The sequence below is a fragment of the Bos indicus genome, chromosome 15, assembly GCF_029378745.1.
Source record: "Bos indicus isolate NIAB-ARS_2022 breed Sahiwal x Tharparkar chromosome 15, NIAB-ARS_B.indTharparkar_mat_pri_1.0, whole genome shotgun sequence".
Taxonomy (NCBI): domain Eukaryota; kingdom Metazoa; phylum Chordata; class Mammalia; order Artiodactyla; family Bovidae; genus Bos; species Bos indicus.
This window is the reverse complement of record NC_091774.1, coordinates 8,208,577-8,236,188: the sequence shown is the minus strand read 5'-3', so window position 1 is coordinate 8,236,188 and position 27,612 is coordinate 8,208,577. Positions and strand designations below refer to the sequence as shown.

Genomic DNA, 27,612 nt, shown 5'->3' with positions numbered 1-27,612 from the left:
GCAAAACTCATTACAGAGAATCAATTTAGTCTTTTGACAAATGTTATAACCTTGTTGCACGGTGGAAAACAATAAACGTGGTTTTGCTCTAAAAATACAATCATTTTAAAAAGTCATCTCTGTAATTAAACAAGTACCCGAGTTTGTCTTTTTAAAGCATTGTTCAATATATTGACACTGTTTTGACTATTCACAACACAAGATTCCAAATCCAGAGCACTTTCTTTTTTCTTTAAAACTCTGTAACTCTCGTATGTAAATTAAAATGTTTTTCAAAACTTGTATGCTAAAAGTAGTAGAGAACTTGAAACAATACTAGCCTACAGTGCACTGACGTGATTGATATTTAAAGCCATACTGTAATTTACACATAAATTAATTTCAATCTAGAGATTCGGGTGAAAATGAAGCGCTAAGTGTCCAGACCCCTAAGATGGTTCTGCTTTGGGTTCTGGCCGGGAACCCAGCGCCACCCCGCCCGGAAGAACGATGCGTTACCGTTTCTCCTCCGGAACGCACGTTCTCGGTAACTGTCCTTCTAGGAAGAAAAGCATTTTATAAAACCCCAGACTCGCCGCACCCTTTCGGCTCCGCGGGGCTACGGCGGACCCAGAGTGACGCTGCACTTTTAGAACTCAAGGCTGGTTCGCCTTGGGACTGCGCAGATCTGGAAAGTTTAGGAACATATTGTCGGGGACGCCTGCACCAGAAACAGCATAATCTGGGCCCCGCGGTGTCCTCCCCCCCACCAAAAAAAAAAAAAAAAAAAATGAGAAGAGGTGAGGAAAAGGAAGCCAAGCTGCGCTGCGCTGCGCCCCGCCCCGGCCACCCACTCCTGGCGGCCACTCTGGGGAGCCGGGCGCCGGGGGCCGGGGGCGGCCGGACAGGTCCTCGCGCGCCGCGCCGGGCCCTCACCTCAGGTAGTTGAGATAGGGCTGGTAGACCTGCGGCAGGCCCTCCTTGAGCACCGCGGCCTGGTAGCCGAGCTGGGGGAGCCCGTTGAGGCCGAGCGGCTGGTAGAGCGCAGGGGTGGCCCCGGCGGCGGCGGCGGCGGCCGAGGTGGACGGCAGGTCCCGCGGCAGCAGGCAGGCGCCTGCGGCCGGAGCCTTGCAGGGCGGCGGCGCGAACGGGCCCGGCTGGGGCGGCGCGCCCTCCGCCTTGTACAGGACGCACTCCAGGGCTGACCCCGACACGGCCGCGGACGAGCCGGGGGCCCCCGTGGCGGCCGCGGGCACCGCCACCTCCCCCGGCCTGGACGGCGGCGCCAGCGGGAAGTCGGCGAAGACGGCGGGGCTGGCCCCCGCCAGCAGGTACGGCCGCGGGGAGCGCGCGGCTGCCTCGGCGCCCCCCTCCTCCTCCTCCTTGATCTTCAGGGCGGGCGGCTGCGGGTCCCCGTAGAGCGAGAACGCGTCGTCCTTGGGCTCGGAGTCGGGCTGGTACGCGCAGTCGGGGAAGTCTCCGGGCGCGCCCAGGGCGGCCGAGGCGGAGGGCGAGCCCCGCGGCGGGGCGAAGGCGCCGGCGGCCCCGCCGTCATAGCTGTCACCCTCCAGCAGCTGCCGGGTGCGGGCGGCCAGGAAGGCTGAGTTGAGCGGCAGGATGGGCACGTGGATGAAGTCCATCACCGCGGTGGCCACCGAGGCGCGCCCGGGCGCGGCGGGTGCGTCATGCTCCGCCGGGGCGGCCCTGGGCGCCGAGAAGCGGGCATCTTCTTTGGGCACAGGGGCGACGCCTCCCGCGGCCGTCCCAGGAGCGCTGATCGCGTCTCCTCCCGCGGGCCGGGCTTTGCCCTTCAGGGGCGGCCCCGAGGAGCCCTCGGGATCCGAGTCGTCCTCCTCCAGCTCCACCACCGCGGGCTGCGGAGACGGCCTCGGCGCGGGCGCGAGCCAGGGGTGGCTCGAGGCCGTCGGGGCCAGCAGCTGCCGGCATGGCGCCAGGCCCCGGGGCAGCACCTTCTGGCCGGCGGCGGCCCCGGGGGTGTCGCCAGCCTTGCTCTCTGGGCGGCTCATGAGTGGGAGTAGGACCCCCTGGGCGGCTGGCGCAGCCCGGGCGTCTTGGACAAGCTCGGGGCCAAAGAGGCACCAAGGGCTGGGGGCTTCGCAGACGGCGGGGCTGGCGGGGCTCCGCTCAGGGCCCGGGGGCGCCAGCAGGGTGTCCAGGACGCTGTCCAGCAACCCGCCGTCCTTCTCTGGGGGTCTCGCAGCAGCGCCCTCTGCGGCTTCCCCTCCGGAATAAGCCCCCTCCACGTCTGCCAGCGACTCTGGGTCCGGCGTCTTCCCGTCCAGGTCCTGAGCCTGGCAGGGCCGAGGGAAGATCAGTCCGTCCAGGGAGAGGGGGAGGCCCGAGGCTGTGGGCGTCGGGCCCGAGGCCTCGCCCGCCTGGAAGGGGCCCGCGTCTGGGCGTCCCCGCAGAGGGGCTCCGGCCTGGGTGGGCGAGGGCGCTGTGCCCGCCACGTGGGGAGCGCGGGGACCCTTCGCCTTCAGCTCAGTCATGACGCCCTGGGCTCCCCTTTTCTCCTCCCCTGTCTCTGGGGAGGGGGGGATAGCGGGAGGACTAGGGGGCGTCAGGAGGCTCGGGGCCGCGGGAGGAGAGAACCGGAGTTGAATTTGGCTGGAGCGGACGGCGGAGAGGGGGGTGAACTCTCCACCTCCTGGGTGTGAAGGGGGCGGCCCCGATGGGCCTCCGCCCTCGCCCCGGGTCCGCAGGTCGGGGGAGGGGGTGGCAGTCACTCTGTCCCTGAGGTAGGTGGGGAAACCAGACGACGGCGGTGGTAGGGATCCCGTAGAGCTCTCCAGGGGTGTTCCCCGGCTTCCGTCTGCGGACAGGCGACGCAAAGTACTCACAAACCGCGGGGCGCACCCCAGGGGCAGCGGCTTCGCAAGCACTGGACAGAGGCTGTGGCTCTTGACTTTTCCGCCCACTCCAGCGCCGGGATGCTCCCGGTCCCGGGCTGCGGTCCCCGTCCCTTCCCCCGGACACCCCGGGGCTGTATCGGCCTCTCGGCGCAGCCCATCCTCAAGAGCAGCGCCGTCTCTGCCGGCTCCCGGTCGCTCGCCACGAGCATCTCCACGGTGCTCACATCTCTTAGCAGTCCGCTAGCACGGAGCGCCCGGAGCTGCGGGGTCCACTGCGATGCCACGTGAAGCGAAGCCTCGCGGAGCACGCTGCTCGCGCGGTGGACCCTCGCACGCTCAGATACTACGAGGCTTCACTAGCAGACCCGCCCCCCCGGCTTTCCCAGCACCCCGCCTCCCCCGCGGCAGGCCCCGCCCACGGCTCCGCCCCGCTCCGCGGAGGGACCAGATCTGAAATTCCAAGTGCCAGTCCGAATTAACAGGTACTGGGATGAGCTGCATAAGCACATTCGATTTTGTACTGCCAACTCAGTACCACTACCAGTCTAACTGGAAAAGTGAATGGATTGTATCAGAAGCTGAATTCTCAGCATTTCAGATTTGTAAAGATTTTACACAGAGAACGGTATTTGGCTATGTGTATTATTTTTTTTAGAATAAATATATCGAGGATGATTCTAAGTAACATGAGAGAGACTTTTCTCTTATGACTTCCATAAAAGTGAGTGCTTTCAAATGTCTCCCTCTGCAACCAACATGTCCTCTAGTCCTCTTGAGCCGTCCTCAATGTGGCAGAGAAATTTGGGGACAGGAGATAGCTGAGAACACTAATTTACTTGTACAAGAAGTTTGGATGTTGTGTGTTTACACTTTGAATTGTCCTAAGAAGTGCGTTCCATTTTTTAATAAATAGCCCTTTAAGGAAAGTTTCCTTTAACTTCAGCTTCCATCCTGTGCTACATCATAAATTCCTCAATAGAGATGTTGAATACTACTTTTTCTCCCCTCAGCATTCTTATTCTGAAAAATGATCTTTGAATTTTTAAAGCAAATCACCTCTTCCTGAAGATGTAGAGAGAAGGGGAGTAGTGCAATGCATTTGAGATATAGGGTTATAAGCTAATAAATAGTCTCTGTGCTGAACCCAAGACCGCTGGGTATCCTGACATCTCTTAAAGATACCATGTTCAAAAATGACTTAATCATTTGGAAAATTCCTCGAGTTCTATCTGTGCTGATGCCCCACTGGTTTTCTCAGCCTGGTATAGAGAATACAGTGAAAGACTCCTGGGCGGGCAGAGCTGATGGAGGTAAGGAGCCTGGATCCCTGAACACCTGGGGAGTGTCTACATGAGAGAGAAGTAAATTTTATCATATTAGGTCACTGGGAATCAATCTTTTGGGCCATTAGCTTACTCTGATTGACTAGTTTTAAATATGAGGGAGTTAGGCAGGCAGAAGAGGGCTGAAGAGAACTCCAGGAAGCAGATATAATATGTTCACAGGACATCAAATAGCAAGACATAATATGGGAATTGCAAGGAGGCCATTATGGATAGAGCATGGGGTAAATTGGGGAATGGAAGAGGATAAGGCCAGAGAAGTAAACTAATTTATTATTATTAATACTGTTGTTGTTTTTAGCTTTCCTTTTTCCAGTATATTTTAAGCTACTTAACGTGCTTTATTGGCTATAATTCACATATATGGTTCACCTGTCTTAAAGTGTACAGTTCAGTGGTTCTAAGCTTATACACAGTTGTGTAACTATCACGACTATTAATTTTAGAACATTTACATCACCCCTAAAAGAAACTCCATATTCATTAGCAGTCACTCCTCTTTTTCCCTTAAAACCTTTCCAACAGTCCACTGAATCTACTTTCCTTCTCTGCATTTAATATAAATAGAATCATACCATATGTGGTCTTTTACACTGGGTTCTTTCACATAGCATGTGAAAGAAGGTTTCGATCACATGGTAGCATGTATCAGCACTTCACTCTTTTTTATTGCCAAGTAATATTTCATTCTATGAATATACTTTGATTTACTATACTATGATTTGTGAATATGCTATGATTTTGATTATCTGTTTAGAAGTCATTGGACATCTGGGCTGTTTCTGTTTGGAGGCTATTATGAATAAGGCTACTATTAACATTCATGTATGAGTTTTCATGTGAACATGTATTTCCATTTCTCTGGGTTATATACGGAGGATTAGAATTGCTAGGTCATATAGTAACTCTCGGAGAAGGTAATGGCAACCCACTCCAGTAGTCTTGCTTGGAAAATCCCAAGGGTGGAGGAGCCTGGTAGGCTGCAGTCCATGAGGTCCCTAAGAGTCAGACACGACTGAGCGACTTCACTTTCACTTTTCACTTTCATGTATTGGAGAAGGAAATGGCAACCCACTCCAGTGTTCTCGGCTGGAGAATCCCAGGGACGGTGGAGCCTGATGGGCTGCCGTCTATGGGGTCGCACAGAGTCGGACACGCCTGAAGCGACTTAGCAGCAGCAGCAGCAGCATAGTAACTCTAGGTTTAACCTTTTGAAGAATTGCAGACTGCTTTCCAAAGTGACTAGACATATTGTATTTCCACTGACAGTGTATAAAGGTTCCAATTTCTTCACTTTCTTGGAAATGCTTGCTACTGTCTTTTATTATAGCTCTCATAGTGTGTGAGATGAAGAGGTATCTAACTGTGGTTTTGAGTTACACTTGCCTGATGGTTAATGCCATAGAATCTGTAGATTTTGTAGAATCTGGATAGTACTGCCAGGTAGTCTTCTAAGACCTTTACATGTGTTAACTTGTTTAAACTTTCGACAGTTCCACAAAGTAGGTACTGTTATTTGCATTACATAGTTGAGAAAACTGAAGCTCTCAGTTTCCCAATGTTATAAAGATAATAAGTAGCATAGCCATATTTGGCCCCAGGTGACCAAATGCCAGTATTCCTAGGAGTGTGATTTTTAAATAGCAGATGGCTCAGAATGGGGGTTCCAGGTTGCTATAGCCATAACGTTGGCACAAAGTCTCATTTTAAATGACACACTATATTTGACTTAATTTTGATTGACTATAAAAATTCCCTCAAACCAGACACGTCTGACTAAGATATTTCCACAAGATTGAAATTCCTGAAGTAAGAAAACAATAATAAAAATTCTCAACATGTCCTAAATCACCATTAGGTCATGAAATTTGATGCTGCGTGATTAGCATTGTTGACAAAAATAATTCCTAAATATATTAATCTTTAAGTGAAACAAGCTCACTATTTAAATACACTGGTTAAAAGTAGGACTACCAAATGATCAAGCAGTTCTGCTACTGGGTATTTATTTAAAAAATCAACACAAACAATAATTATAAAAGATGTATATATCTGTATGTTCACTGCAACACTATTTACAGTAGCCAATATATGGAAGCAATCTAAGTGCCCATTAATAGATGTGATATAGATGTGATAAAGAAGATGTGATATATATGTAATATATAATGGAATATCACTCAACTGTAGAAAAGAATGGAATCTTGCCATCTGCAACAACAAGGATGAACTGTGAGGGCATTATGTTACCTGAAATAAGTCAGACAAAGAAAGACAAATATTGTATGATTTCACTTATATGTGTGGAACCTAGAAAACTAATAAGCAAACATAACAAAATAGAAACAGAGTTATAGATACAGAGGTCAAACAGGTGGTTGCCAGAGGGTGGGGGATATTAGGGGTGGGGTGTGAAAGAAATAGATGAAAGAGATTAGGTGAAAGAAACTACCAGTTGCAAAATAAATGAATCAGGGATATGAAATGCACAGTGTGGGAAATATAGTCACTAACTATGTAATATCTTTGTATGGTGACATATCATAACTAGACTTATCACAATGGTCATTTTGAAATGTATAGAAATATTGAATCACCATGTTGTGTAACAGGAATTAACATAGTGTTGTAAGTCAATTATACTTTTAAAACAAACAAACTCATATAAAAAGAGATCAGATTTGTGGGTACCAGAGGCAAGGGGAGGGGTTGAATTGAAAAATGCAGTAAAAACGTTCAAACTCCCAGTTATAAATAACCACTAAATGTACAACGTGGTAACTTTAATTAACAGTGCTTGAGTTATGTATGAAAGTTGTTAAGAGAGTAAATCCTAAGAGTTCTCATCACAGGGAAAATTTTCTATTTCTTTAATAGAATAATATTTAATAATATTTTTTAATATTTAATATTAAATATTAAATATTAAATATTTTTTAATATTATTTAATAATAATATCTATAAGATGGATATTCACTGAACTTACTGTGATAATTATTTCATGATGGCTGTAACTCAAAGCATTATACTGTACACCTTAAACTTAATGCAGTCCTGTATGTCAATTATATCTGAATAAAACTGGAAGAAAAAAGCTCAATGGTTAAATTCAGGTGTGATGGGGCTAACTCCAAATATTACTGCAGACTATTTTTTAAAATACAATTAGTTAGTTCAAGTCTGGAAGTTTTAAAATTTTTTAAGCAAGAAAAAGCCTTATTAAAATAAAATTGTCATATAATAAGCTGCTTTTATTTAAAGTGTACATTTTGTTAAGCTTTACCATAAGTATATACTTTTGAAGCCATCACCACAGAAAAAGATGATAATTATACCGTCTTCCTCTAGAAGTTTCCTTATACCGCTTTTTAATCCCTTCCTTTCTTCTATCCCCTCCAATCTCTGTCACTCCTCGTGAATCTCTAGGCAACCAATAATCTGCTTTTTGTCACTATACATTAGTTTTAAAAAATTTATAATTGATTTATTAAATGTATTAAATTATATACACATAGTTTTTTTCAGGACTAAGTATCTGATTTAATTTTTTAATTGACAGCCTTTTTAGAATAGCTTTACATTTACAGAGAAATTAAACAGATCGTACAGAGTTTCCCTACATCCTCTGTGTAGTTTTTCTTATTGCTATATTAATATGGTATATTTGTTAATTAATGAACTAATATTGCTATTAGGCTGGTGCAGAAGTCATTGCGATTTTGCATTGTTGAACTTTGCCATTTGATATTGGAATACATTCTTAAATGTGGTTATATTCTGCATCATTTTAATGTGGTGCATTTCTCACTTTTTGTTTTTTTGCTAATGACTTATTACTTGCTATTTATGTCATGTTTATTGTAGACTAGGGAAATGATGTTAGGCTTCCCTTGTGGTTCAGCTGGTAAAGAATCCACCTGCAATACAGGAGACCTGGGTTCAATCCCTGGGTTGGGAAGATCCCCTGGAGAAGGGAAAGGCTACCCAATCCAGTATTCTGGCCTGGAGAATTCCATGGACTGAATAGTCCATGGGGTCTCAAAGAGTCGGACATGACTGAGCGACTTTCACTATCCCTAATGATGTTAGACAAAAAGCAAATTCGAGCAGTTTTCTTATTCAAGTTCAAATGGATCATAAAGCAGCAAAGACAACTCACAACATCAATAATGCATCAACCAGGAACTGCTAATGAACGTACAGTGCAGTGGTGGTTCAAGAAGATTTGCAAAGGAGATAGAGCCTTGAAGAAGAGGAGCACAGTGACCAGTCATCGGAAGTTGACAGTGACCAATGAAAGGATCATTGACACCGATCCTCTTATAGTTACACAGGAAATTGCTAACCTTTCAATGGTCATTTGGCATTTGAAACAAATTGGAAAGGTGAAAAACCCGATGAGTGGGTACCTCATGAACTGACTGCAAATCAAAAAATATCATCATTTTGAAGTGTCTGTTGACTTCTCTTATTCTACATAACAACAAACCATCTCTCCATATTGAACAGTCAGGGCCTACTGTTGGGCTGAGCTCAGTGGCTGGACTGAGAACAAGCTCCAAAGCACTTCCCAAAGCCAAACTTGCACCAAACGAATCCTGATCACTGTTTGGTGGTCTCCTGCCAGTCTGATACAGAACAGCTTTCTGAATCCCAGCAGAACCGTTACCTCTGAGGAGTATGCTCAGCACATCGATGAGGTGCACCAAAAGCTGCAGCACCTGCAGCTGGCGTTGGTCAACAGAAGGGGCCCAATTCGGGTTTCCCTGGTGGCTCAGCAGTAAACAACCTGCCTGCAATTCAGGAGACCTGGGTTCCATCCCCGGGTCGGGAAGATCCCCTGGAGGAGGGCATAGCAACCCACTCCAGTATTCTTGCCTGGACAGAGGAGCCTGGCAGCCTATATCCATGGGGTCGCAAAGACTCAGACCGACTGAGCGACTAAGGACAGCACAGCACACACGGAGTTTTGCCTCATCCACCATATTCACCTGACATCTTGCTAACTGACTACCCCTTCTTCAAGCATCTCGATAACTTTTTGCAGGGAAAATGCTTCCCAAGAGTTCCATGAATCCCAAAGCGAGGATTTTTATGCTACAGGAATAAACAGGCTTTTATCTCTCATTGGCAAAAATGTGTTGAGTGTAATGGTTCCTATCTTGATTAATAAAGATGTTATAATGAATTAAAATTCACAATCCAAAATCGAAATTGCATTTGCACCAACCTAGTACTAGTTCCCTCCTTTAGGGTGGAGTATCTATATAACTTACTTGGAATTCTTCTGCACGGGAGATTTACCTCTTCTCTCCCATTTACCAATTGATTCAGTGTTTTATTTATATCAGTATGAACTCATGGGTATTTATTTTATACTTTGACTTATGATCTATTTTATTTTTATGCTCAAGTTGTTCCATCTTTGGACATTGGAAACTCATGTATGTATTTGTTCATGTGTGTGTCTGAGCAATTTCTTAATTTCTGGCATTTCAAACTGCGCTTAGACTCAGCTCGTCTGTTTACTGTCCCAGTCCTAGAATCAGCCATGTATTGGAAAATGATATTAGAAATTAGTATCTGAGTGCTAAGTGCATTCTACATTTATTTTTGTTTCTTAGACTCTTATAGCATATGCTTTTTTCATCTAGCTTCTTTTACTCAGGATATTTAAGATTCACTTATACTGTTCAGTTCAGTTCAGTCACTCAGTTGTGTCTGACTTTTTGGGACCCCATGAAACACAGCACGCCAGGCCTCCCAGTCCATCACCAACTCCCGGAGTTCATTCAGACTCACGTCCATTGAGTCAGTGATGCCATCCAGCCATCTCATCCTCTGTTGTCCCCTTCTCCTCCTGCCCCCAATCCCTCCCAGCATCAGAGTCTTTTCCAATGAGTCAACTCTTCGCATGAGGTGGCCAAAATACTGGAGTTTCAGCTTTAGCATCATTCCTTCCAAAGAAATCCCAGGGCTGATCTCCTTCAGAATGGACTGGTTGGATCTCCTTGCAGTCCAAGGGACTCTCAAGAGTCTTCTCCAACACCACAGTTCAAAAGCATCAATTCTTCGGTGCTCAGCCTTCTTCACAGTCCAACTCTCACGTTCATACATGACCACAGGAAAAACCATAGCCTTGACTAAACAAACCTAAAAGCTCATTTTTTTAAATTGCTGAGTAATAATAATCCATTGTATGGATATACCATATTTGTTTTTCAATTTATATGTTAATAAACATTTCATTTTTTTTCCAGTTTTTACGTATCACAGGCAAAGCTACTATGAAAATGTGTCTACAGATTTTTGTGTGAACGTGTGTTTTACTTTCTCAAGGGTAGATATGCAGAAATGAAATGGCCAGATAAATTAATAGGTGTACGTTTAACTACCATACAATTTCCAAAGTTGCCATACCATTTTACATTCCCACCAGTAGTATATTACAGTTCTAATTCTTCTATATCCAAGATAACAATTAGTATGGTCAGTTTTAATTTTGACAATTCTAATAGATAATGTAGTGGTATCTCATTGTGGTTTTAACTGCATTTCCCTAATGACTAATGATGTTTATCATCTTTTAATGTGCTTATTTGCCATCTGTGTATCTTCTTTACAGTGTCTTTAAAAATAATTGTTTGCTTTTTAAAAACTATTTCCTTATTGTTGAAATTTATGAGGACTTTATGAATTCTGATGTAAGTCCACTGTTATATATGTGATTTGAAAATATTTTCTCCTAACCTGTACCTTATCTTTAAGTTCTCTTAAGAGTGTCATAGTTAAAAATCTTCGCCATAGTGTCATAGTTAAAAATCTTCGCCAAACTCAAGGTCACAAAAGTTTATTCCTGTATTTTCTTTTGGTTTTATAGTTTTTAGTTTTACATTTACATCTATGAATCATTTTAAGTTACTTTTTAATGTGGATTGAGGTGTAGATCAAAGTTTTCGTTTTTGTTTTGTATAGGAGTATTGAGTTGTTCCAGCATCGTTTGCCTAAAAGAATATTCTCTCCCCACTTAGTTGCCTTTATAATTTTGTTGTAAATCAGTTAGTGGGGGTCTCTTTCCAGGTGCTGCATTTTTGTTTTGTTCTTCTGTCTGACAATCTTCATGTCAGTGACACACTGTCTTGATTGCTGTAGTTGTGTGACAGGTCTTAGACACTTTAAGTATTCTACTGTTCCAGCTTTATTTCTTTCTCAAAATTATTTTGGTTTTTCTGGTTCCTTTGCATTTTCATCTAAATTTTAGAATCAGTTTAACAAATTCTACAAACAAGTCTGCTGCCATATTGATTGGGATTGAATTGAAATAGATCATTTTGGAGAGGAATTGATATCTCATTAACATTAAATTATCCATTTTCCAATGAAGATGGTGTGTATCTCCATTTCTTTAGGTCTAATTTCTCTCAGCAATATTTTGAAGATTTTGCTGTACAGATCTTTCACATTTTTGTCAGTTTTATCTCCAGTTGTTACATATTTTTAATGTTATTATGAATGGTATCTATATAAATTTTCTAATGCTGAGAAATAAATGACCATAATTTACATAATTAATAATAATAAGCCAAGTTAGTGTCGTAAGTATCACCCAGTGACTATCTGTTTCCACAGGTCAGGAATCTGGGCATGGGTTGGTTGAATCTGCTGCTCAGGGCTCACATGGCTTACCAGCGGGTCAGCCACAATCACATCATCATGAGAGGCTCAGCCTGCTCTTCCAGGCTCATTCAGGTAATGACAGAGTTTAGTTCCTTACAGCTTTCAGGCTCAGTGTGGCTTCCGTCTTCTTTGAGGTTGGCAGAAGATTGTATTCAAGCTTTAAAAAATTTATTTATTTATTTATTTGGCAGGGTCTAGCTGCAGCATGGGGAGGACTCTCTAATTGTGGCACTCGGGCTTAGTTGCCTGACCAAAGATCAAACCCACATCTCCTGTATTGAAAGACAGATTCTCCACTGGGTCCCTTTGTTCATGCTTTTAAAGGTCTTCTGCCTGACAAAGTCAGACCCACTGGATACTCTCCATTTTGACCAACTCGAAACAAAATGACTTGGGAATCTTAATTACATCAACAGATTTCCTTTTGCCAGAAATGTAACATAATCATGGGAGTAAATCCATCATTTTGACCAGTCTTGCTCACATTCAGTGGGACTAATTATACAAATCATGTACACTATCAGGAGAGAATTTTGGAGACTACTTTATAACTATACTTAACTATTGTTTTATATTTCTCATTTCTGGTATTTAGAAATACAGTTGATTTTTAAATTGAAGTGATGGATGGTGAATGTCCCTGGTGGTTTCCTGATTATATTGGGAAAAATATTCAGTCTTTCACCATTAAGTATGATGTTAGCTGCAGATTTTTTATAGATTTCCCCTTATCAGATTCAGGATGTAAGCTTCCATTCCTTGCTTTGCTGAGAGATAATTAGGAGTAGATGTGCTTTCTTTTTGTCAGATAATCTATCTATTGAGATGATCCTTAAGGCTTTTCTTTATTAGTTTGTTAATATGGTGAGTTACATAAATTGAGTTTTGATTGTTAAGCCAACCTTGTATTCCTGGGATAAACCTTAGTTAGTCATGATGTGATCTATCTATATTACATTTCATTTGTTAAAAGCCTGGTAGAATTTTTATATCTTGAGGGATATTGGTTACTCTCTTAAAATGAAGAAAGTAGAGAAAACCACTAGGCCATTCAGGTATGACCTAAATCAAATCCTTTATGATTATATGGTGGAAGTGACAAATAGATTCAAGGGATTAGATCTGATAGACAGAGTGCCTAAAGAACTATGGACAGAGGTTGGTAACAATGTACAGGAGGTGGTGATCAAAACCATCCCCAAGAAAAAGAAATACAAAAAGGCAAAATAGTTGTCTGAGGAAGCCTTACAAATAGCTTATAAAAGAAGAGAAGTGAATGGCAAAGGAGAAAAGGAAAGATATACCTATCTGAAGGCAGAATTCCAAAGAATAGCATGGAGAGAAAAGAAAGACTTCCTAAGTGATCACTGCAAAAAAAAAAAAAAAAAAATAGAGGAAAACAATGGAATGGGAAAGAATAGAGATATCTTCAAGAAAATTAGAGATACCAAGGGAACATTTCATGCAAAGATGGGCACAATAAAGGACATAAATGGTATGGACCTATAAGAAGCAGAAGATATCAAGAAGAGTTGGCAAGAACACAGAAGAACGATACAAAAGAGATCTTAATGAGATAACCACGATGGTGTGATCACTCTTCTATAGCCAGACATCCTGGAGTGCAAAGTCAAGTGGGCCTTAGGAAGCATCACTATGAACAAAGCTAGTGGAGGTGATGGAATTTCAGTTGAGCTATTTCAAATCCTAAAATATGGTGCTGTGAAAGTACTGTACTCAATACGCTAGGAAATTTTGAAAACAGCAGTGGCCACAGGACTGGAAAAGATCAATTTTAATTCCAATCCCAAATAAAGGCAATGGCAAGGAATGTTCAAACTACTATAAAATTGCACTCATTTGACATGCTAGCAAAGTAATGCTCAGAATTCTCCAAGTGAGGCTTCAGTAGTAGGTGAACTGAGAACTTCCACATGTTGAAGCTGGATTTAGAAAAGGCAGAGGAACCAGAGATCAAATTCCCAACATCCATTGGATCATAGAAAAAGCAAGAGAATTTCAGGAAATCATCTACTTCTGCTTCAGTGACTCTGTTAAACCTTTGATTGTGTGGATTACGACAGACTGTGGAAAATTCTTCAAGAGATGGGAATATCAGACCACCTTACCTGCCTCCTGAGAAATATGTATGCAGGTCAAGGAGCAGGAGTTAGAAGCAGACATGGAAAATGGCCTGGTTCCAAATTGGAAAAGGAGTACATCAAGGCTGTATATTGTGACCCTGCTTATTTAACTTATATGCAGAGTACATCAGGCAAAATGCCAGGCTGAATGAAGCACAAGCTGGAATCAAGATTGCTGGGAGAAATATCAATAACCTCAGATTTTCAGATGACACCACCCTTATGTAGAAAGTAAAGAAGAACTAAAGAGCCTCTTGATGAAAGTAAAGAGGAGAGTGAAAAAGTTGGCTTAAGCTCAACATTCAGAAAACTAAGATCATGGCATCTGGTCCCATCACTTCATGGGAAATAGATGGGGAAACAGTGGAAACAGTGGCTGACTTTATTTTTGCGGGCTCCAAAATCACTGCAGATGGTTTCTGCAGCCATGAAATTAAAAGATGCTTACTCCTTGGAAGGAAAGTTATGACCAACCTAGACAGCATATTAAAAAGCAGAGACATTACTTTGCCAACAGAGGTCCATCTAGTCAAGGCTATGGTTTTTCCAGTGGTCAAGTATAGATGAGAGAGTTGGACTGTGAAGAAAGCTGAGCACCAAAGAATTGATGCTTTTGAACTGTGATGTTGGAGAAGACTCTTGAGAGTCTCTTGGACTGCAAGGAGATCCAACCAGTCCATCCTAAAGGAGGTCAGTCCTGGGTGTTCATTGGAAGGACTGATGTTGAAGCTGAAACTCCAATACTTTGGCCACCTGATGTGAAGAGCTGACTCATTGGAAAAGACCCTGATGCTGGAAAAGATTGAGGGTAGGAGGAGAAGGGAACGACAGAGGATGAGATGGTTGGATGGCATCACCGACTCGATGGACATGGGTTTGGGTGGACTCTGAGAGTTGGTGATGGACAGGGAGGCCTGGCGTGCTGCGATTCATGGTCTTAAAGAGTTGGACACGACTGAGCAACTGAACTGAACTGAACTGAAAGAGAAACTAAAGAGCCTCTTGAGGAAGGTGAAAGAGGAGAGTAAAAAAGTTGGCTTAAAACTCAACATTCCCATCACTTAATGGCAAATAGATGGGGAAACAATGGAAACAGTGAGAGACTTTATTTTTGGGGCTCCAAAATCACTTCAGATGGTGACAGCAGCTGTGAAATTAAAAGGCTCTTGCTCCTTGGAAGAAAAGTTATGACCAGGCTAGACAGCATTTTAAAAACAAGAGACATTACTTTGCCAACAAAGGTCCATTTAGTCAGGGCTGTGGTTTTTCCAGTAGTCATGTATGAATGTGAGAGTTGGACCATAAAACAGGCTGAATGCTGAAGAATTGATGCTTTTGAACTGTGGTGCTGGAGAAGACTCTTGACAGTCACTTGGGCTGGGAGGAGATCAAACCAGTCAATCCTAAACAAAATCAGACCTCAATATTCATTGGAAGGACTGATGCTGAAGCTTAAGCTCCAATCCTTTGGCCACCTGATGCGAAGAGCTGAAAGTGAAAGTGCAAATCGCTCAGTCGTGTCCAACTCTTTGCGACCCAATAGACTATACAGTCCATGAAATTCTCCAGGCCAGAATACTATAGTGGGTAGCCTTTCCCTTCCCCAGGGGATCTTCCCAACCCAGGGATTGAACCAAGGTCTTCTGCATTGCAGGTGGATTTTTTTTACCAGCTAAGCCACAAGGGATGTGAAGAGCTAACTGTTGGAAAAGACCCATAAGCTGGGAAAGATTGAAGGCAGAAGGAGGAGGGGATGACAGAGGACAAGATGGTTGAATGTCATCACTGATTCAATGGACATGAGTCTGAGCAAGCTCCAGGAGTTGATGAAGGACAGGGAAGCCTGACATGCTGCAGCCCATGGTGTCACAAAGAGTCGGACATGACTGAGCAACTTTTTGTGTAATGACTTTGGTTTTTGTATTATGGATTTCAATAAATAAATGACATATTTTCATATTTTGAGAATAAAGCAAAAGATACAACAAAATTTATGGTCTCCACAAAAACATGTATTTTGATACCAGCTGTTCTTTGCTGTTGTCTTTTCACTATGACAGTGGAGATAGCATGCAAAGAAAGCCATGAAGCTTTTGTAAACTTGGAAAGGTTATTGACTTTTGACAAGTTTAATACACTTTTTATAGTCAACAAAGGAATTGTTAATTCATTTTACAAACATCAGCCTTCACATTTTCTACACTGTCACATATAAGGCTCTGATAACTTTGTAATAAAAATATTATCTCAACTTTAGGGCTTCCCTCATAGCTCAGTCACGAAAGAGTCTGTCTGCAATGCAAGAGACCCAGGTTCGATTCCTGGGTGGGGAAGATCCCCTGGAGAAGGAAATGGCAACCCACTCCAGTATTCTTGCCTGGAGAATCCCATGGATGGAGGAGCCTGGCTGGCTATGGTCTATGGGGTTGCAAGAGTTGGACACAACTGAGTGCCTAAGCACACACAGCACACATCTCAACTTTGCAGATGAGAAAATTACTAGGTCATAGACCAAATAATTAGTAGAGTCAGAACTCACTATTATGACTTTTAATTTCAAATCTAGTGCTATTTTCACTTTACATAGTGTTTCTGTATTTTTACAGTTCCATACTATTGGTAGTTGACAAGGCTTATGGAATAGTGTAGAAATATTTGCTTGATCAAAGGTCTCAGAAATATGAAACATTCAGAAAGGCATTTTACACCACTTAGACCTATGATTTAGTTAGTTTGGAATTTTTTATTGTTTATACAACATTGTGAGCTAGAATTCTTCTGTATTTGTAAAGGGATGATTGTCGATGAATGTTGGTCCTTGAAGTGAATATACACAGATCACTTCTGTAACCCTTCTTGGCACGTCTCCCTGAATTCTGAATCTAGCGCTCCATTCAACTCTTGGGTTATTCAGGCCTCTTCACAGATGTACTGACCAGCTACCAGATAATACCTGCTTTTTGTACCCATGTCAAGTAGGATATATTTTGACTTCAAGTGACAGGATGCTCAATAAAGAGTGACTTAATAATAGATATTTATCATCTCCCATGACAGGAAAGTAGTTCTAGGGTTGGCTAACTGTAGGTCACTGTGTCCTCAGGGTTTCACACACTTCATCTTTCCAGTCATCTGGCATCAGAGGCTTGGGGTTTATTGTTCCCTAGTTCCCAAAGATGGCATCAGAGTCTCACATAACTTCATCCAAAATTAGGAATAAGGCAAGTTTCTCCTGACATGTTTTTTCTTTAAATCAAGGAAGAAAACCTTATCCAGAAGCTGACCTCATAGACATCCTATCAAGACTTATTGGCTAGAACTAGGTCATCTGCCCCCCACTAAACCTATTACTCAAAGGAAAATTTGATTAGATTAATTGTGATTCATCTCCTGCAGCTGAGTCCACTGTTCTGCCTACTTTGCTACTAAAATTGGGGTTATGTCAGAAAGGAGTAAAAGCTAGGATGGAAATTCAACAAGTAGTATCTGACATTATTTGAAGTCTTATTTTGCTCAGAATCCTAAATGATATTTAATGTAAACCGAGAAAGAAATTCACACTCATCTATGAATGAATTTGATAGCCTACTTATTTTCATAAATATAATCTTCACAACTTATCTTAACAATAAATATTTTTTGTATACATCATACATGTATACATCATACATACTTGTGATTCTCTCTAATATAATATTTTTAAATGACTATGAATTCAGTATATCCTTCTATGTACACTGACTTATTCTTCAACTTCTTGCACTAATTACTGCCTATGGCATTCATTTTTTGGGTTTTACAGTTTAGTATGTAGTTGTCCAGAGTTTACAAATAAGTGCATTTGTTACATTTGTCTGTTCTTGGAACTATATACACTTACATACATGGCTTGTATTACAGTTCTGAAATATTGAATTTTATAGCCTAGTTTTTTTCCTTAAAGTAATGTGATTTTTTAGGAATTTTCCAAATTACCATTAAAAATCTATATGGGATGATGTGGGATGAGGAATGATTGGCAGATATATTAATAGGTACTAAAGATCTATCATAGTTAACCTATAGTTGATACTGTTTAATGTGAGTCATTCATTAAAAATTTTATTATATAAACTTCAAATTTGTCTTAGAAGGAGCAAAGGAATCTAGTACTTCTCTGGGTAATTTTGATAAAAAACAAGAACAAATGCTGTATATTAATAAAATAGCTGTTTTTCCTACATTAAACACCAGAAATGATACTTTCCTTACAAGGTTGCTAAGAAGATCAATGGTAATTATATAGTTAAATTAAGGGTTAATTAAAGGTTAAAATAAGGGAACTATGATAATTATAAGTTTCAAGCTGTAATACATAAAATATAAAAAGAAAAAAAATTTTTTTTAAGTTTTGCAGTTCTACTACATACAAGTATTATTAACACTGAGAAGAACATTGGAGTGGATCCCTCCACCCCATCCGGAAGAGGTGTATATCCACATAATCCATATGTATGCTTAGTCACTCAATTGTGTTCAACTCATTGTGACCCCATGGACTGTAGCCCGCCAAGCTCCTATGTCCATGGGATTCTCCAGGCAAGAATACTGGAGTGGATTGCCATGCCCTTCTCCAGGGGATCTTTCCAACCCAGGGATCGAGTCCAGGTCTCCCACATTGCAGGTGGATTCTTTACTGTCTGAGCCACAAGGAAGCCCACATAATCCATATAACTTGCAAAATATATGGTAAACAAAATTTAAAGTGTAAGATCAAGTGCAGCAAAAAAAAAAAAAAAAAAATTGCACTTGATGCCAGATCATTTCTGGAACTGGAGGCATTTTTTTTTTTTTTTCAGTTGTGAGCCAAACTCATTGCTCCCAAAGACAAACTTCATTTGTCCATTATTTTGGCTTTTTTAAAAAACTAACCAATTCATTGAAAATGTGGAAATCTAGGCTTAGAAGAAGCCATTAAATTTTTAGAACACCTATTATTGTGAGAGCACAATATTAACAGCATAACTAAATTTAGAAAATAGAAAACACTAGTATTTCTCATCATAAACAGTAACCTGTGTATACCAATTCTGGTAAGCAGAAATAAAAGAGAAGAAAAAAGGATGCTGGACTAGGATGGTGATTTATGTATTATTGCTATGAGGAATCCTACCTCCCTCACTTTTCTATTACTTTCTCTTTCCCTGTGCTGTTTCTCAGCCTGGTTCCTACAGTTAAGGCAAGAACTCTACTCTCCTAGTTATTTTTAATGATTTTTGTCCTCTGCCAGTTTTCATTCAGCCATACATTCTTCTCATCTCTTCCCGAACTCTTGATCCTTATCCATAAAAAATGAGAGAAATAAAGTTTATTAGTATATTACTGTACTTATCAAAATGTTTGATATGACAGGCATTGATAAAAGTTTTTGATAATAAAAAACTTTAAAGAATTTAAAGTGCTTCATGTAAACCACAAAAATAGCCACAGATTTCCTCTTGAAATCATATTTTTAGAATTTATGAGAAAATCATGGTGAAAACTACTTTTAAAGAAAAGTCATTTGGGGGATTTTCTGGCAGTTCAGTGGTTAGGGCTCAGTGCTTTCACTGCAGACAGCATGAGTTCGATTCCTGGTGAAGGAACCAAGATCCCTCAAGGCGTGCAGTTAGGCAAAACAAACAAACTAATTTTACTATTAGAATTCATATAACATATCAACTCAAGATGTTGTATCTTCTTCCTCTTCCTTCCCTTTCTTCCACAACTCAATTTTAGTCAATAATGTTATCTTCCCTCATTGTTTTGCATTGTATTACTTAATATGTTTTACTTATATTTGATTTTCACCTTTATTCTTGGGTTCTCACTTGTACAAATGGATGAGTCATAGAGCATTTTTTACTTTTCTATCTTTTATCTCTCTTTTAATTTATATCATTCATAAATAGAATATCCTACCATGTATCCCTTATCTCAATGTTTGTTTTCATTTTAGATTTTCATGGATTAAAAATCGAATGCTCACTGCTGAAGGTTCTACAGCCATATCTTGGTTTCTTTAAGTAGTTTCAGACCAAAAGTCTGATGCTCTTTTTCTTTCCATTGTAAGTTTTTGTCTGGTTGCTGAAAGAGCCTTTATCACCAAAATCTAGTAAACTTCCCAAGGTGAATATCATGTTGACTATTCTGTATCAGATTTTTTGCAGTATGATGTGTTGTTTCAAAATGTAGATTCAATAATTTTCTGTTTTGAATTATAATTTATTTATTCTGTTTGATTGTTCTTTGGAGATTCCATTTATGCAAGTATTGAGTCTCTTGTGCCTGATTTATATATTTATTTTCCATTATTTTCTTGACTTTTTTCTTTCTGATATTTATCTTCTATAGCACTTATTATGTTTTTCATGATATATAAATTTCCTAAGGTTGCTGTAACAAATTACTGCAAATATGGTATCTCAAAACAACAGAAATTTATTCACTTACAGTTCTGGAGGCCAGAAATCTGAATTCAAAGTGTCAGAAGAGTCATGCTCCCTCTGACATTTCCAGGAGAGAATTCTTCCTTGCCTCTTCCTAGCTTCTGGTGGCACCCAGAAATCATTGGCAGTTTTAACTTTTATCTGTATCACATTCATCTGTTTCTGTTTTCTCATGACCGTCGTATTTGTCTTTGTGTTCTCTCCTTTCCTTATTAAGTATATAAGGCGTGAGATTTAGGGCCCACTCTAATCCAATGTGATATCGTCTCAAAACCTTTAACTCATTACTTTGCAAAGATCTTTTTTCTAACTAAATAAGGTCACATTCACAGATACCAGAGTTTAGAACTTGAATATGTCTTTTAGGTGGGACACAGTTCGACCCTTTATACATGGTGTCTATGTTCCTTGTTTTCCCAATTTAAATAAGAATTTTTTGCTTGGAAATAATTTCTGATGTAAAGAAAATTTTAATGAGGGTACCCAAAAATTCCATATACCCTTTACCCAGATTCCCAACATTTTGTGCTGTTTACTTCTTTATTCACTTAACATAATCCAATCTAATCCATCTATCTAATCTGTGGCATTCTATCTATTTGTATATCTGTTAATATAGATAGATACATATTTTTTTTCTGAACCATCTGAGACTGAGTTGCACAAATCATATATCTGTACTCATAAATACTACTTTTTGTATTTCCTAAGATAAATGATCTCTTATATGGTGTGATCTTCACTTTCAGGAAATTTACCATTGACACAATACTTTATGCCATCATACTCCCAATTTTGTCAGTAGATCAAATAAGATTCTTTATAACATTTTTTTTTCTCTAGTTCAGGCCTATGTGTTATCTTTCACTGTCATGTATCTTTAGTTTCCTTAAACCTGGAATAACTTCTTAGCTTTTCTCACTTTTTCATGACTTTGATATTTTTAATATGCAGACATGTTTTTTAAAAAGGGAATATCCCTCTCATTGTGATTATTCTGATGTTTCCTTATGATTAGATTTGAGTTAAGCATAACAAGTTGGAGACAGAAATGATGTCCTGTCTTGAGAACATCACTTTGGGATGGCACTCATGGCGTATCTGCCCCTCATTGCTATATTGATTTTGATCATTTGGTCAAGGTACTGTTCAGTTTACCCACCATATATTTGCTCTTTCCCTCTTACAATCCTTATTCTTACAGTTGAATCATTTTTATTTTCCTACTCCAATTTTCTCTCCACCTTTATCAGTCAGAAAAGTTCTCCCTCATTCATTCATTCATTCCTTCATCTACCTGCCCAAGCCATTCATTATCAAAGTGACCTCATAAATTCCTATTTTTAATTTAAACTTTTTATCTCTCTATACTGAATTTGAGTACCCATATTATACCAGATTTGGCCCAGTGGGAGTTCCTGTTGCTGTTCATCAGAGTTCCTTAGCTCCATTGTCCTTTTAACATGCCCCAGTCAGTTATTTTTAACATTTTCTTACTTTGTGGCTTAATATGTTCTGGGATCACTTTGCAAAACCTGTCCCACCATTGAATCATCCATTTCTCTGAGGAAACTTGGTCATTTTAGTGGAAAATGCAATTAGAAGTTAAAATGTAGATTTCAATGTGCTCATTGCTCCTGGAGTATTTATCTTTGCCTGTAGGCCCTTTCACCAGAGTTAAGAAATGTGTGTGTATGTGTGTGTGTGTGTGTGCGCACACACAGTGTACATATATGCATATATGATCTACTATACATACATGATCTATATAATATTTATGTATAATGTATTATATAATCTAATCATCTACCTATGAAGATACCAGAAATCACTATTCTTACAGATACCTTGAAATCCAGTTCATCTCCATAGAGTTTTCCTTGCCCTGCCTCATCCTATGTTTGTATCTCCTTTCTTCCATAGTGAGAATCCTGATTCTTAACAACATGAAAACATTCAAAGCATTTATTTAATTTCCTCAACCCAACAATATACCGAAGATAATTTCAGAGTTGTTTCATCTGTACTACTATAAAACTGCCTACAAAAAAATTCAGTGTTTTTTTTTTTTTTTTTTTGCCATTTCTTCCCATCTCTTCCCTCCTCCCTCTGACTGAAGAGATATAGTTAAATACCATGTTTAAAAATTGTTTGAGGATAACAAGATGGTGGAGGAGTAGGTGGATGTGGAGTACATCTCTCTCCACAGATACATCAGGAACACACCTTCAGACACAGAAGTGCATGCAGAACACAAGCTGAGAGCAGACAGGAGTACTGACTGGTGGAAAAGAATATATAGAACCACGCAGAACTCGGTAGGATAAAGGAACTAGGGGGAAAAACAGGAGTGTTAGTAGGACTGGACCTGCCCTCAGCGGGTGGGGGATCTGAAGCAGGGGTTTGATTCCCATATTGGAGCAATTGTCTGGGTCAGAGGAGAAACATTTAAGGCTGAGAGTGAAGCAGCTGATCTGTGGCAGCCTAAATGGAATGAGAATCAGACAGTTCTTGCCGCAGCCATACATACCCCGGACAGGGACACAGGTTCCCTGGAAGGTGCAGTGGCTGGGAACTGGAGTTTAGGGATTGTAGGGCAATCCCAGCGTGAGGGCTGCTGTTGACTGGAGAGACAGATCGAGGGGGTGTGAGGGAGGAGATTGTGGTGAGAAATGCCTGTAGAGGAAAGCCAGGTAGCCATGGAAGCAAGGGGATACTGCTGAATCATGCGTAGGGGGTGGAGCCATCACCAAAGCCTCTCTCCCCGCCCCCCCCCCCCCCACCCCCATGCCAGCATCAGCAGCTGAACAGTAGAAAGGCTGGCCCATCAAATGCCTGAGGCACTGAACTATAGAGTAGGACCCCACCCACGGTGCCTCTTTAAGTGCCTGAGGCACCAATCTATAGAGTAGGACCCGAGTCAGGGGGCCTCTCTATGTGCCTGACATGAAGAACAACAGAGAAAGACCCCAGGCAAGGGAGCCCTCTAAGTGTCTGAACTGGTGAAGCTACAGAGGAAGACTGGCTAAAAAGGCCTTCTAATCGCCAGCTACAGGAGGCTCGAAAAAAGATTCTGATATGGCCATAACTCCTGCAGCAGAGTCAGTCCGTGTCCCTGCACACTTGGCGCCGCCAGGGTCCCTGCGACCCAGGCAGCTGTGCCACCTTCACACTCAACCCTCCCTGGGGCAGAGCTGCCACAGGCAAAAAGTCTTGTGTCTGCACACAGGGATGCTTTGGTCATGTCCAACTCTTTGCGACCCTGTGGACTGTGGCCTGCCAGGCTTCTCTGTCAGGGGGGTTCTCCAGGCAAGAATACTGGAATGTATTCGCCAATACAGGTTACCATACCCTTCTAGAGCACTTTATTCCCTACTACCCTAGCTGCCAAATCCCCTGATTACCTGGTGCTGCCAGAACCCCCGTGACCCAAGCAGCTGCACCACCTCTGCACCTGGCCCTCACAGGGGCAAACCCAAGTCTTCCAGGACAGCCTCAGAAGCAAACCCCAGGGGGAGACCCACATGCAGAGGTGGAAATAAAACTACATGAAACCCAGGGGCAGTGTGGCTAAGGAAGAAGACCCCAAACTTCCCACCAGCTGTACAAGCTCCAGATTAAATCCACACAATCAACTAGGCAGAGTCTGTGTCTACGGAATATATAAAAAGACATTGAGAGCTTCCACAGAAGAAAACGCACTAGTTCTGATAGCTATGGACATTGGAAGCAAGAACACACAGGAGGAGGACCAGATTAGAGTCTGAGCTGCCCCCACAGCAGGTCCAGAGACCAGCAGAGTGTTGCAGGGCATCCTAGGGAGGCGAGGTAGACTGTGAGTCCCAGGGAGGGAAAGGACTCTGACAGCAGTGACTCAAGAAAAACATTTCTTTTTCTTATGTTTTGACTTGTTATGTAGATTCTTTTGGATTTTTTTCTTTTTTCCCCCCTTGTGTTGTACTTGTCAATTTTATTGCCACTATGAAATCTAATTAAGCTTTTGAGCTTTTTTTTTCTTTTTTTCTCAGTCACATTTTTTTTTTTTTTTTTTACTATTGTTATAAACCTCTGCCTCTACATTGGGCTTTTGCAGTTCTGTGGAGTTCTCCTTTTTTTTTTTTTTTTATAATCTCTTTTTTTTAATTTTAATTTTTTAAACCTATAGTTTTTTTCTACATTCATTCCTTTGTTTGCTTTTCCTACTGTTGTTGTCCCCTTGCAGTTAATCTTTACTGTATATAAATCTTCTTCATCTACCTCTAACTTTGCCTATCTGTTCTTTCTTTTATTTCTTTCCTTTCCTCTCAACATATTTGTTAGTTTCACTTTCATTTCTTTATTCCCCACTTGGCTTTAGTTTCATTTTCATTTCTTTATTCCCCACTTGCTTTAGTTTTGTTTTCCAGTTTGTGCTTTAGTTAGTTTTGCTCTTAACTGGTAGATATAATTTTTGGTTTCCTTTGTTTACCGGCTCAATCTACTGTACTTTATTTTTGTTGGATTGTTTTGATTTTGCTTATTGGTGTATCAGATCAGATCATTTCAGATCAGTCGCTCAGTCGTGTCCGACTCTTTGGGACCCCATGAATCGAACCACGCCAGGCCTCCCTGTCCATCACCAACTCGCGGAGTTCACTCAGACTCATGTCCATTGAGTCAGTGATGCCATCCATCCATCTCATCCTCTGTCGTACCCTTCTCCTCTTGCCCCCAATCCCTCCTGGCATCAGAGTCTTTTCCAATGAGTCAACTCTTCGCGTGAGGTGGCCAAAGTACTGGAGTTTCAGCTTTAGCATCATTCCTTCCAAAGAAATCCCAGGGCTGATCTCCTTCAGAATGGACTGGTTGGATCTCCTTGCAGTCCCAGGGACTCTCAAGAGTCTTCTCCAACACAAAAGTTCAAAAGCATCAATTCTTCGGCGCTCAGCCTTCTTCACAGTCCAACTCTCACATCCATACATGACCACAGGAAAAACCATAGCCTTGACTAGACGAAACTTTGTTGGCAAAGTAACGTCTCTGCTTCTGAATATGCTATCTAGGTTGGTCATAACTTTCCTTCCAAGGAGTAAGTGTCTTTTAATTTCATGGCTGCAGTCATCATCTGTAGTGATTTTGGAGCCCCAAATAATAAAGTCTGACACTGTTTCCACTGTTTCCCCATCTATTTCCCATGAAGTGATGGCACCGGATGCCATGATCTTCGTTTTCTGAATGTTGAGCTTTAAGCCAAGTTTTTCAATCTCCACTTTCACTTTCATCAAGAGGCTTTTGAGTTCCTCTTCACTTTCTGCCATAAGGGTGGTGTCATCTGCATATCTGAGGTTATTGATATATCTCCCGGCAATCTTGATTCCAGCTTGTGTTTCTTCCAGTTTAGCGTTTCTCATGATGTACTCTGCATATAAGTTAAATAAACAGGGTGAAAATATACAGCCTTGATGAACTCCTTTTCCTATTTGGAACCAGTCTGTTGTTCCATGTCCAGTTCTAACTGATGCTTCCTGACCTGCATACAAATTTCTCAAGAGGCAGATCAGGTGGTCTGGTATTCCCATCTCTTTCAGAATTCTCCATAGTTTATTGTGATCCACACAGTCAAAGGCTTTGGCATAGTCAATAAAGCAGAAATAAATTTTTTCTGGAACTCTCTTGCTTTTTCCATGATCCAGCGGATGTTGGCAATTTGATCTCTGGTTCCTCTGCCTTTTCTAAAACCAGCTTGAATATCAGGAAGTTCATGGTTCACATATTGCTGAAGCCTGGCTTGGAGAATTTTGAGCATTACTTTACTAGCGTGTGAGATGAGTGCATTTGTGCAGTAGTTTGAGCATTCTTTGGCATTGCCTTTCTTTGGGATTGGAATGAAAACTGACCTTTTCCAGTCCTGTGGCCACGGCTGAGTCTTTCAAATTTGCTGGCATATTGAGTGCAGCACTTTCACAGAATCATCTTTCAGGATTTGGAATAGCTCAACTGGAATTCCATCACCTCCACTAGCTTTGTTCGTAGTGATGCTTTCTAAGGCCCACTTGACTTCACATTCCAGGATGTCTGGCTCTAGGTCAGTGATCACACCATCGTGATTATCTGGGTCATGAAGATCTTTTTTGTACAGTTCTTCTGTGTATTCTTGCCATCTCTTCTTAATATCTTCTGCTTCTGTTAGGTCCATACCATTTCTGTCCTTTATCGAGCCCATCTTTGCATGAAATGTTCCTTTGGTATCTCTGATTTTCTTAAAGAGATCTCTAGTCTTTCCCATTTTGTTGTTTTCCTCTATTTCTTTGCATTGATCGCTGAAGAAGGCTTTCTTATCTCTTCTTGCTATTCTTTGGAACTCTGCATTCAGATGTTTATATCTTTCCTTTTCTCCTTTGCTTTTCACTTCTCTTCTTTTCACAGCTATTTTTAAGGCCTCCCCAGACAGCCATTTTGCTTTTTTGCATTTCTTTTCCATGGGAATGGTTTTGATCCCTGTCTCCTGTACAATGTCACGAACCTCATTCCATAGCTCATCAGGCACTCTTATCTATCAGATCTAGGCCCTTAAATCTATTTCTCACTTCCACTGTATAATCATCAGGGATTTGATTTAGGTCATACCTGAATGGTCTAGTGGTTTTCCCTACTTTCTTCAGTTTAAGTCTGAATTTGGCAATAAGGAGTTCATGGTCTGAGCCACAGTCAGCCCTGGTCTTGTTTTTGCTGACTGTATAGAGCTTCTCCATCTTTGGCTGCAAAGAATATAATCAATCTAATTTCAGTGTTGACCATCTGGTGATATCCATGTATAGAGTCTTCTCTTGTGTTGTTGGAAGAGGGTGTTTGCTATGACCAGTGCATTTTCTTGGCAAAACTCTATTAGTCTTTGCCCTGCTTCATTCCGTATTCCAAGGCCAAATTTGCCTGTTACTCCAGGTGTTTCTTGACTTCCTACTTTTGCATTCCAGTCCCCTATAATGAAAAGGACATCTTTTTTGGGTGTTAGTTCTAAAAGGTCTTGGAGGTCTTCATAGAACCGTTCAACTTCAGCTTCTTCAGTGTTACTGGTTGGGGCATAGAGTTGGATTACTGTGATATTGAATGGTTTGCCTTGGAAACGAACAGAGATCATTCTGTCATTTT

At 41.4% G+C, this 27,612-nt stretch overlaps 1 protein-coding gene and 1 long non-coding RNA gene across 4 annotated transcripts in view; one reads left to right on the top strand and one right to left on the bottom strand.

The window, feature by feature from the left end:
- PGR (progesterone receptor) overlaps nt 1–3,188 on the bottom strand; it is a 127,824-nt gene extending 124,636 nt beyond the window's left edge. For both annotated transcript variants that reach the window (XM_070803332.1, XM_070803333.1), the window contains exon 1: nt 916–3,188. In XM_070803332.1, the coding sequence (XP_070659433.1) occupies nt 916–2,489 (1,574 nt within the window). In that variant the 5' untranslated portion in view covers nt 2,490–3,188. The remainder of the gene's footprint in view (nt 1–915) is intronic.
- Nucleotides 1,226–27,612, top strand: part of LOC139187273 (uncharacterized) — a 55,062-nt gene continuing 28,675 nt past the window's right edge. Inside the window, exons 1-3 of one of the 2 annotated variants that reach the window (XR_011570810.1) lie at nt 1,226–1,310; nt 11,826–11,945; nt 15,672–17,597. This is a non-coding gene — a long non-coding RNA (uncharacterized lncRNA). Of the gene's footprint in view, nt 1,311–11,825; nt 11,946–15,671; nt 17,598–27,612 lie in introns of those variants that run through there. The other variant, XR_011570811.1, reaches the window with a different exon arrangement.